The 12,734-nt window shown below is 39.9% G+C and overlaps 1 protein-coding gene across 4 annotated transcripts in view; it reads left to right on the forward strand.

Annotated features, from left to right (window-relative positions):
- The first annotated feature begins 1,061 nt into the window (after nucleotides 1-1,061).
- Nucleotides 1,062-12,734, forward strand: part of LOC128747961 (unconventional myosin-XVIIIa-like) — a 90,645-nt gene continuing 78,972 nt past the window's right edge. For all 4 annotated transcript variants that reach the window (XM_053846249.1, XM_053846252.1, XM_053846251.1 and 1 more), the window contains exons 1-2: nucleotides 1,062-1,168; nucleotides 2,251-3,267. In XM_053846249.1, the coding sequence (XP_053702224.1) occupies nucleotides 2,305-3,267 (963 nt within the window). In that variant the 5' untranslated portion in view covers nucleotides 1,062-1,168; nucleotides 2,251-2,304. The remainder of the gene's footprint in view (nucleotides 1,169-2,250; nucleotides 3,268-12,734) is intronic.

Raw genomic sequence — 12,734 nt, forward strand, 5'->3', positions numbered from 1 at the left:
ACGTATTGCAGCGTGTCTTGCTGCATGCATCTCGTTGCTTGTCTTTACAGATTATAAAATGAGTCTAACCGATGACGTCATTTAGCATGACTAATAATTGACGTAATACAAATTCTGCTTCCTACAGTGGTTTAAATTTGAATAAAGCGTGTCCACTACTATCTCGTTCTGATCTGTCTTTTGTGTGACTATTCATTTTCTCACTCATTCGCGCGTTTTACGAGTACTAATAACATCTATTTGAGGTCATTGTCTCACTTAGCATATTCAAATTTTAGATTTTTCCACCATTTATATTAATAAGAGACATCTGCAAGAAAACCATGTCGCCATCAAAGTTCACCCCTCCTCAAAATGGTCCTCCAGCAATGGTGATCTGTGTGCAAATGTGTGTGTGCAAAGATCCTCACTATAAATGCTGACACAGTCGAAAAGAGGGACTCATATGTTTAATAATTGTATAATGTAATCTCGGCATTGAATATTGCACAGTTTGTTATGATCAAAAACAGAGCTAAACTGGATAGATTTTTTTAGTTTATTAGAATTCACAGCATGTAGTACAATATACCATCTTTAAACATTAATATTACGGATAAATGTCAAAAAGTATGAGTAAACAGATATGAGTTTTGTGTTCACGGTGAGAAGTCAACGGCCAAATTGCCGAGATTCCAGGGAGAGTCGCTGTTCAGCGGTTAAAACGAGATGTTCCAATTGTTGCCTTCAGGGAATGCCGGAATTATTACAAAATAAAATATATCTAAAAAAAAAAAAATCTTCACGGTGCGACAATGCTGAATTATAGCTACTGCACTCTTTTAACATATTTAATGAAAAAATGGTAAAACGTGAAAAAAACTAGCTTGCTAAATGTGTTAATTTTGGGCTTTAATTATCATGTGAATTTAACGTATGTTTGTAATTTATGATAGGCGTGTTAATAATCATTTTAAGATTTCTTTAATGAGCATTTTTCTGAATTTAATTTTAGCTCAATTACAATATTACTCTTCAGGACTCGAGCCTAGTTCAGAACGCACATTGTTATTGGGAGTTTACAGAAAGTACGTGAACGCACCACCAAGTGCATTTCACAGCACTCACTACAGCGCCAAGCAAGAAAATACTGAAAACTTGAAGTAATGCGACATGATGACAAGCAAAGGTATGTCATTCATTTGTTATTTTCTTCACGTCTCTTGTGTTATTCAACATTTTTCATGATCTTTACGGCTGTATTCCCACCGGACTTTGAATGAGGGCAAAGCAGCTTAAAGGGGGTATTATATCCTGGTCTTGTCGCTGTGTAACCTAGCTGTAGAGAATAGAACATCACTCAAAACTAAGATTATTTACAATACTGTATACATCTTGGAATGTGTGGTGTTGTATTTGCTGCTTTTTAATGTTTGCACTGGTGTTGTTTCGGTGGTCTCCCGCAGCTTTTCTGACCCAATAGAGATGTGATTAAGGTTGGATTAAGACCGAATTTTTGGAGCTACCACACAAAGAAGCTTGTGCATTTACAAAACATGCGAAATACGAAATGTGAGACGTACGTTCGTTGTCACTTCAAACAACGTCAAGTCAATTGGCAGTAGTTGACTGCCCAAGCATCAAAGTCATCAGTAGCTAGTATCTTACAGCTTGTGCCGTTTTCTCTCACTGAAGCCTTAATAAAGTACTTGTTTTGAGTCCAAAGATAATCTAAGTTCACATATGGTATGGTACATATGGTACTTACTATCACTATCCGAGTAATTCTCACTCATTTAGTTTCCCAAGTGGTTATTTATAATCTTTTTATTTATTTTAGTTTATGAATTTCAACATCTCTTCAACTCCACTGGACAATAGAACTTTGCTAATGCTCTACAGAACTTTTATATCTGTCCAAATTAGTTATGATCGTTACTTGAAGAGTAACTAATCTCCAAATCCAACTTCCCACAAATTACAAATGTTGAAGTTCTCCTCTCCATGACGCGTAAGTCATTGCTTCAAAAGGTTCTCCCAGTTTTCCCCCGTCTGAAATCAGTATGGGTCCAGTATCACTTTAAAAGACACTCAAGCCAGTAAATGAGTTGCTCTTTTACGCCTTAACCAGTTAACGGAATACTTGCAAGCGCATGAAACTTTCAAAAGAACATTTATGGTTTATGGTATGGTTACAAAAATATTCTTTTTCTGTTTCTACCCAGATTATATTTGCAATCCCTTTATTTTTCTTCATCTGTTTTTTTTCAGAGCTCACCAAGCCTGACATTAACTCTAAAATATAGTATAAAAAAAAGGTCCAACATGTTTAACCTAATGAAGAAGGACAAGGAGAAAGAGAAGGACAAGGAGCCTGGGAAGAAGGAGAAAAAGGACAAGAAGGAGAAGAAAGAGCGCATGTCTGCTGCAGAGTTGAAAAGTTTGGAAGAGATGAGCATACGCCGTGGTTTCTTTCATCTCAATCGAGGTAGTTCCAAAAAGGACCCAAGGACCAAGTTGGAGATTTCCGGTCCAATTCCAATAAAGGTCGCAAGTAACGCTGATCTCAATCTGACAGACCTGGAGTCTGACCCGAGTAACACCTGTGACAAACCTACACAGAAGGTCGAGGAAGTCAGTGCTGCTGCTTCAGTTGAAGATTTGAAGGTGGATGAGACGCAACATCAAGGCAGTTCAGTGAAAGAGAGAGCTGCAAAGTTTGGGGAATTAGCCAAGATGAACTCAGGTCAGAGGACTTTCCCCCAGAGGAGTAGAGAGGATAGAACTTTTGAGTCCTCTAATTTCAGGAACTTTCGGACAAATGCACGATATAAAGCATTCAAATATCCTAAATTTAAAGTAAGTATACCTGAGCTGGTGGAGAAGACATTCCCTGGTGTTGACCTTCAGCTACCTAAGCTTGTGGCTCCCCACATACCTGATCCAAGAGAGCTGAAGCTGAAAAGGCGCAACACAGGCGACTTTGGTTTCTCTTTAAGGAGGACAACCATGCTTGACAGGCAGTCTGATGGAGTGGTTTGTCGCCGTGTGGTCCACTTTGCAGAACCAGGAGTTGGAACCAAGGATCAAGCGGTCGGCTTGGTGCCTGGAGACAGGCTTGTGGAAATCAACGGAGTCAACGTAGAGATAAAGAGCAGGGACGAGATTGTGGAGATGATCAGACAGTCTGGAGAATATGTCCGACTAAAGGTGCAGCCAATCTTGGAGTTGAGTGAGCTGAATCGAGGCTGGCTGAAGAACTCTGAAGACCAAGGAGATGTCTTAGACGTAAGTGCTTTAGTTTTTTGTTCAAGGAGCCCTATTTTGCTTTTCCATGTCAAAGCGTCTCACAAGGTGATCTTTACACTGATTGTTATGTAAAGAATGATGTTTGTGAATTTATGAGTAATTTAGTTTTTAAAATAAGCCTATCCAAAATTGACAAATCTGCACAGACTACAGGCATGCTTCAGGCTGTGTCCCATTTCTCACCCTAACACTAGCACTTGGTTTGGAGTGCCCTCCACTATGAAGTGCCCTCCAACGACAAAGTGAAGTTGACGTCCCTAAGAATTGGGACGTCAATCACTTCACACTTCATGACGTCACGTGTAAAGACAATGTGTCGTTTGCTTCCGTGCTGTGTTTTTTTTCCTGCATATCGAGTGTTGGAGATGTTTTGGAAATGCCAGATATGTCTTTGTGACCTCTTGCATCTGTGCTGATCATCTCACTTGGTTTGGTGAACCAATGGAGAAGAAATGGGCGGAGCCACAGCTGGCTTTGCTGCTATGTCGCGGTGATAGATCTGTTAGAGGTATGAGGATGTTAACGTTAGCCTGGATGCTAGCCCACTGTTGTTTGTTATAGACATAGAAAAATACCGTTGTACCAACATGTTTTATTGTTCATGTTGTCGGACACCGTAGACCATTTGGGTGGCTTACGTGTGATATCAGAGAAAGTCAACAAACGGAAGAGTAGTCCTCGTTACTAAAATGTCGCTGTTGTCCTATCCAACATTGTTTTTAAATAAAGTACTTTGGTATCCTGGAACTCCACGCTTCATATTCCCAGTTGGTTTCAAGTAAGCTCCGGACTGGAGCCCCCTCGGTTTGAAGGGATCATTTCAAGTGGTGAACGGCGAGTGCCCTCAGTCTTAGGAGTATTGGGACGCACTACACTTACAAGTGAACGCACAAAACCCAGTGTTAGGGTAAGAAATGGGGCACAGCCTACACGTCTTACTGAGATGCAGTGGCGGAACATATGCTGACCATGGGTGTGGGGCATATGACCAGGACCTTTAGAAACCAAATTGAAGTGCAGCTTATCTTCACTTTCATGCGGTGCTGTCCAACCGAGACACAAACAGGGGGTGTAACAATCTAAGTGCTGTGCCATTACAATCACAACCACAAAGTGTAGCAATTGTGCCTTTTAAATTGATTGTGCTTTCAGAGTTGGTCGTCTTGAATTGCTGCAATGAACAAAACACACATTGACTTGCGCTTTGTCGTTCCATTTCATTCTTGCTACGGTCAGTCATGTAGCGCACTGTTTTATTCAACATTTTAAACCAAACATCATGAGTCTTGCCAAAATGTGGTTTTGTTGAGTTGGAACAAACCATGACCAACCATGGCACAATGTGTACTAGCATTGCTGACATGCTTAGCAATAGTCCAGTGGTTAGCTGTCAGCACAGAGTTATTTTGTAGCATTACTTTTTCGTGACTTGATCAATATTGACATTTTGTTGTTTTGATGAAAAGCTACTCTTTTGGTACATGAGCTGTGCAATAAATGCACTTTAAAGAGAGGATTCAAATGGATTCACTTTGCATTGTGGTAGGTTTCAGTGCAGCATAAATTAACGTGGTAAAATGCTGGTCATTAATATTCCCATGCTGCTTAACTGCCTTTTTCTTTCTGGGGTTTACTATCGTGAAACTTGGATCTCCAATTTCCCCATCAGAAACTGTTTTTTCTGTTGTTGAAGTGATTTCCCGTCCATAATCCATACATTGCCAGACGGATCTGGTTTTCCAGTTCCATAAGTGAATGAGCAGTGACATGGGCCATGCTTACTCTACCATATAATAGCAAAATTTACAAGAGAATCGTCCTGGCCTATATAGAACAGTTAGTCATGAACAGTATAGTGCCAAGTTCTCTTTCAAAGTTCAGATGCTGAAAGTTGTTGATGGCAAGAGAACTCACGTAAACGTAACCCTTTAGGTGGCAAAGTCACAAAATTGTGACTGAAAGCAGAGTATTCATCCTCTGATGAAGAGAAGTTGACCGTGTAGCAGCAATATGAAAAAACAAACATGACAATAGCAGCAGATGTGGTAGAAGGTGCATGAGACATTACACTATGTATCGTGGTGGAGGCAGTACGCTCTATGTTCATGGTTGTGATGCCCATCTATCATCATCACTGTTGCTTGGATGACGTCTCAAGATACAAATTAGATGAGTGAATTTATTCCCATCCCAGGATTTTTCATATTTACAGTGTCTTTTTCACTAGCCTTTTTCAAGCTACAGCCTTTTAAAATTCTGATATCAAAGTTTAATATTTCACTGAAAAACAGTATAAGTACCTAAAATGCTGTCATGTGTGCTCAAGTTTGACACCCCAGAGATCGTCATCACATGACTTCTGTAGTAGGTCGTAAGTAAGTAGGTAAAAAAAACATTGCATTGATAATTTCTAATCATTTTCAAAGCATGAAAAATGTGCTCTTAAATTGCTCTTATTTGACTTGATCTGTTGCCTAACATTGCTACCTCTTCCAAAGTACTTTAAAGAGTGACCTGCAAGGTTTTGGAACTATGCATGAATATGCAGTATGAAATGATCATGTACTGTCTACAAAGTTGGTTCTGTAGAATTAGAATGCTATAAATTAGTGTAAAATCGAATCGAGAACCATACACGTGCCTTGATGTTGTATCAAAAGTAAGATCCTCCCCTGCATCTTGTTGGAGAATAATTTGACCTGTGTCGTTAGGGTTACAATGATAACTTGTTTTTCAGTCCCAATGGAATGTTGAACAGATATCCACCCACTCTGTATTCCAAATACACCAGAGATGGCTCCCTTGCCTCCCTTAGGTGCAGGTTAACAAGCTCATCTGCTTCAGTATCAGAGACGAGATGCCAAATGTTGCATGGCAGCTGGATGTTCTAATCGTTCCACTGTATGTACTGGAAGCTTATTTGCCCCTAAATAATGTCATAAAGAATTAATGAATCAACTTAAGAGAACAAGGACAAGTGGCTACCATCAATGTCGTCATTCCTCTGAGCAACAATTATTTATCTGTGCAGGAACCTTTTACCCTGAACGTTCTGGGAACGTTCCTGAAACTGACTGCAAGACCCATGGTTTCCAAATGTAAACAGCAATAGCAAACAGCAATGTATCATCAAAGAGCCGGAGAGAAGCCACCTTGTCAAAACTCACCCCAAGTCCCAATATGATACGCATGATATATTTTGTTCTTTTGAGCCTTCATAAAAGAGTCTGTCACCCAGCTCATCTTCGTCTTCATTGTTATGATGCCGACCAAGTATGACTCTGACTAACTCCACATCGTCAGACCCTTCATCCTATGATAAGCGCCAGTCATTGATTCCGGAGCAATGTGGTTTGAATAAAAAATAAGCCGTTTTGTTTACATGAACCTGCTCTTCATCCTCAAGAAGCGCTTGTTATTCTCTGATATTTCTTGTGACTTCCTCCGCTTCTATGCACTTATCAGTGCTTATTTACAGAGTTGCCACCTCTGGTTAGATAACATGATGACGCCTGTGCTTGATCAAGTTATGACAAACAAGCATCACAGACACACATCATCTACATCACAATGTGATTTATGGTGGTGTATGGATTTTTTTTTTTTTTGTATCCAGAGAATGACAGCACATTATCATCTTTCTAATCATGTCTTGGTTGACTTATTGTCTGTGAACTGTTAAACTTTTAGTTCAAACATAAGTTAGCAGTAGAAATGATCTTTAATCCATCTATTCATATCATAAATACACATTTTATTGGTTGTTTGTTCACATTTTCATTTAACATATGCCAGGGTTCTCTCACAGTTTAATGTGTCCTCGCTTTAATTATGATTTTGTGTTGTCCTGCCACCGTGGTAGAACTGTAATGACCCTGGCAATGTGCTCCTGTGATTGTATGCTTTGGGGGAGTTTGTGTGTTTTGAAAGAAAGAATGTGTCCTGGTGTATATATAATCCCACCCCCCCACGCTCCTTTGACACCAGACAATGGGACATTGAGGGAGACAACGGCACAAACGCCGCCACAGCTCATGGCCATATGGTCTTGCAAGAGCTGGCTGGTGGCCCATTCAGTTTTTTTCATGTAGTTAATCGTGTGACAAGTCGAGGTGCTTCGATTTCAACTAGTAGTTCGGTGATATAAACAAAGCAGGTTTTAAAGTTTTCACCACTCAACTGTTTCTTGTGGTGTTTCAATATTGCCATTTCATGTAGAAACCAAGTGTCCATTAGAATATATCCCCAAGAGTAAAGTGTCATCTCATTGATATTCCACTGTCTAATTATGCTAATCCCTTCTATTTCGAATGTGTAACTGATCAAAAGAAGATGGTTCCAGTGCATAAACAGAGAAAATTCAGTCTTCTGTGTTGGCATACTTGAATTATCTAGTGAACTGATTCACTTCATTTCTTTTCTTCATGGTCGTCTGATAGGAACTGATACACTCAACAATAGACTTTTTTAATCCCATGCATTTTTAAAATTTGATATCTGCATCGAGCAGATTGGGTTGGGATTGCTGTTCTAAAAGTAATGTTTGAAATTGTAAAATGCTCATGACAACAAACCTAACAACTTAGGAGAAGCTAGGAGAAGTCGACCCTGAGGTCTTGTGTTTGTGCATAGTGCAATCTACACAGGGCAGTGTCTTCATGATGTTCAATCTATTGTATGTGATATACTTCATTGTTATGACATGCTATTTGTACAGAAGAGGATTGGGGCCAGTGAAGAAAAAAAAAAACAAGTGGCAGAATTCTGACTCGGTCAGCCCTACCAATTTGGGGCCTCGTAACAAATTTCCTTTTGCTATCGTTCTTTTATGTTACTCTGATCTGATACAAACAATTTGACTGAAAAAAAAGTGTTGGTCTGATCATCACTGTACATTTGCTATGATAGTAGTTTGGATGAGGGCTCTTAAAATTGGTTGGTTGACATACACACTGCACGGATGGGTGAGTTCATCAAACTGTAAATATACGTTATATTTCAGACCCAAAATAACAACCCAAATACCAGAATTGGGGAGTTTTGTGTAATCTTCTGAGGTCATGTTGCTGTAGACAAAGAAAGAAAGTATGAACCACTTGTTTTGCAGAGTGTATCTTCAAGATGAATCTTGGTTCAGTCAATTGGTTTCAGCTATGTCTTTTTCTTTACTTCTTGTGGACAGCCTTGATCTATATTGTGTATCGAAATGATCCAAATGTTACCCATTTGCATCTGGGTGCAGATGGCAGCCATCACATTCACCCTGTCCTACATTTACACATCGTCATCATCACCAGACAGGCCACTTGAAATTTAGCAGAATGTTCATGTGAGACTGACCCAGAACCAGCTGCACTATTTATAGTTGGTTATTATCAGATCTGGTTTGCACATCTAGAACTCCCTAACACACTTACAGACACGTGTAGCATGAGCCCTTTTTGCACGAGACATCACATTGTTGGTAATATGTTTCAAGGATTGAACTGTTACTGGTCAAAGTGCAGCATAATTTCCTCAGCCTTTATATTTGAGGTCACACACAAAGATGACAAAGCTAAAGATAATAACAATGAAAGGAAATATATGCTCTGAATTTTCACAGTTTTTTCCTCAAAACTGCAATTTTTAACTGACATTCAAAACTCGATAAATACCATTCCAATTGACTGTTTTCATAACTGTGTGTGTAACATTTTATGGACAAATTTTTCATCTTGATCTTTAGTTCTCCACCGTTTCTGTACCTGTAGGTGTATGTCATTTAATAACATAACTTCAAGTCCAGTCTCTGACTTGATCTTTTCACTGTAAACAAAGTGTCTCATGTGAGGCTTGCAGCATTTTCCTGTAGCATATCTAATGAAAGATAAAGATAAAGGATGTGCATGAATCGTGCAGAAATACTTGCGCTAATGACCATGAGGACAGAATAAACAGTCAGGTTTATAAGGATGGAAGCTCGATAAGGAGTTCTTCTGGCTCTATTCAGTAGATCATTCATGTCAGCCACACACTGAGATATCGTAGTAGGGCAGTAACAAATCATCCAGTCCATCAGAGACAATGATATAATTAGGAAATTGGCAAATGGAGTAATCTCCTCCCTGAGCTAACCATTTAAATGACATCATCCTCATTTCCAGTCAGGAGACGCAGTGAGACAGTATTAGGTGTGGATTAGAGAGGTTGGGCTTCCAGGGATGAACTTGTTTTGTCCATGATTGAGGCTTAGGGTGCCTTTTCTCCTTTTCTCCTCACCTAATCCTGCTATTGTCGTAGTAGCAACAGTCATCTGAATGACTGTGCTTAAAAATCCTTCAGATAATTTACAAGTAATAATAAAAAATGTCATCAAACAAGAATAGAAAAGTGCCCAATGGACCTGACGACTACATCTGCCATCTTGAAAATACATTTTTTTGTTGCCAAAACTAAGCTATCGCCCTGAAAGTGAAAATTTAATAATATTTTGTTTGGATAAAAATAAAGATTTCAATCTAAGTCTACCTTTATCTCATGCGTGAATCTCAATGATTGTCTTCATCCGCTTCTTTTGCCTGTTACTTCTATTTCTAACATTCTTTGTCCAGCATGTTCCCAGTAGCTCAAACCATCTGAGTCTGGCCTCACTACATGTTCCTGTCCCACTGATAAACTTGTTTCACATCCTGTCCTTCCTAATGAATCCCAATGAATACTGGAGCCTCTTCATTCTCTCTCACTCATTGACCATACATCATGGTCTCGCCACTGTCCTCCTGTCCTCCTTTCTCTCTTCCACTTATATGCATGTATTCTGTCCAATGAGCTTCATTCCTCTTCAGTCCAGCTCCAACCTCGACATCACTGACTAAGCCTAAAGCCCATGTTCACTCCCACTACAGACCACTCTGTAGAATCATGAGCAAACATCATTGTCCACGGTGATGCCATCCCGAACCACCTGTTTGTCTGTTCACTACAATAGCAAATTAGAAGGGGGAGAGAGCTGATGGGTAATTTTATGGTCACCTTGACTCCCTCCGTCACTCTCACCACTGTCTCACTGTCCTCACACATGTCCTTCACAACCCTCACATGCTTCTCTGATGCTTCTGACTCCCTCACACAACACATGCATCTACCATAGTCTTTGTCTACGTCCACAAAAACAGTGTAGTTCCTTCTGACTTACTCTGTACTTCCACATCCACGGATTTGGGGTGCATTTTCTCACCATGAAACCATGCTGCTGCTCACTGACCCACAACTTCTCCTCTAAGCCTGGACTCTTTCCCACACCTTCATGGTGTGACTATCTTTTTGACCTCTCTATAGTTGCTGCAGTTCTGATCTCCTTTGTGCTTGAAAATCTGCACCAGAACACCTTTCCTCCACTTGCCAGGCATCCGCTTAGTTCACTCACCATAACACTTGCACACCTATCCTGGGATGTTGTCTGGGCCAACTGTCTTACGATTCTTAATTCTTTTCGATGAGGCCCTCACGTCCGCCATGGCAATTTCCTCAACTACCTGATCCATCATCGCTCCTTTATTGTTCCACCTCTTTCTCGCTCATTCTCTTCTTTCATTAGTTCCCTGAAGCACTCCATCCATCTCTGTCTCACTCAGACTCTCTTCCCATTTCCATCCATATCCTACATCAATCGAACCTGTTGCATATCCTTCCCTGCTCTCTCTCTCAGCCAGGCGATCCTGGATACAGCCATGTTATCCAGTCGCCCACACTACTCCCTATAAAGCCTTGCCTAGGATAGCAGAAGCAACTAGTTTAACTATTTGTGTGGTGACTCCCGCCAGATTGCTACAGAATCCAAATATGTAATAAAGTAACAAATACAAAAATAATTTAATTGTTGGAAAAGAGTGGTTTTGCTACAATGAATACGCTACATATCTGGAGTTTACACTCAATTATAATACTAGTTAGAGAATGTAGTAGGAATGGCAGTGCCATCAAGTACATGAACCTCATAATGTGGTGAGGCTTGCCAAGTACAAAGGTGTAACCCCTTCTTTTTTGCACTTTTTGTAATATACTATTATGGACTACAGTGTTTGACGCTAATGTTCGTCGGGAAAGCTGGAAGCAGATGCTAAATTTTGGTGGTTGCTTCATTAATACACCACATTGTTCAGTTGTCTAGTTTAGTAACATTTTTCAATGAACCTAGTCTGTGAATCCGACCTGAACATATGTCTGGGAGGCCTCTTGTTGATGACATCCGTGCAGTAACAGTAAAGTTGATGCGTTGTTTGCATGTGGACTAAGCTGAACAGATTGACACCAAAAGCTCCTGTCACCATTGTGAAAGAGGTGAGTTAGGGGTCTGCAGGGTCTGCGATCTAGTCTGTGCTCCCTGCTACGATGATCGATCTGTGACCTGTTGGACATGATCATGGATAGAAATTTGTATTTAACTTGTCAAAAGAAGTTCATGAATGGGTGCAAATGACAAAAAGTCTTTAATAATTCTCCTGCATTGTTTTGTGACTCAGTTCTGTAGAAATGCCTGGTTGTACGGGCTTCCATTTTGTTCGGTTTTGTAAGATGAGCGTCTGGTTGCACACTCTTGCTCCTGTCTCAAATCACCCACACAATCCTAGTGAATCACCTGCAGGTCGCTCGGCCAGTTTTCCTTTTCTTCATGGGGAAAATGTTATTTATTTCCAAAGTTTTCATCGTGTGCATGTATAATATAATTCATGTATAAAATACCAAAAGAATCTGCAAACAAGCAAGCATGTAAATTCAGTTTGATTCATGACAAAATGTTCTGAATCACAGTTGATTGGTAGTTTTCCTGACATGGGAGCTGAGTTTAATTAAAGAAAACAAAAAGGAGGTATTAGTCATGGTTGAGCGAGAGGTCCCTCGCCTGCTGTGCCGACCATGGACTGATAGGAAATAGTAGTTGAACGTCAGTGACTGATATTTGTCCCGCAGAATGACATGTACACTTTGTGTGCCCTCTATCTGGAACTTCTAAATTGAGCCGATTTACTGTATGTTGGGATAAAGTGGGTCAGAATCAGCCATGTTTATGGTGAGTTATTAATCTTGGTCTGCTCAAACCATGTGTAGACTAACAGCTGACAGGATGTTGTGACCCAATATCTGACGCTCGGGGATTAACGGCGAGCTTAGCTGGTGAACTGCTGTAGGAAACTCTCTGGGTGATTTATCAGTGGCTGTCACTTTTTCTGACAAATTAAATCACTAATAAGTTTGAAGAAGAAGTGTCTGGACTGAGATAAAGGTCAGATCATGTCATCTATGATAAGTTAACTATAAAAAGTTAAACAAATCTTCAAGTTTTTTTAAAGGAGGCATAATGCCAAGACACATAATAATGATGATAAAGTACTGTACTTAGTTCGAATAACAATTAAAACTCAATATTTTTTTTTACAAAATGTACATAAAATAATAGTCTCAAA

Source organism: Synchiropus splendidus, chromosome 17 (assembly GCF_027744825.2).
Source record: "Synchiropus splendidus isolate RoL2022-P1 chromosome 17, RoL_Sspl_1.0, whole genome shotgun sequence".
Lineage (NCBI taxonomy): Eukaryota > Metazoa > Chordata > Actinopteri > Syngnathiformes > Callionymidae > Synchiropus > Synchiropus splendidus.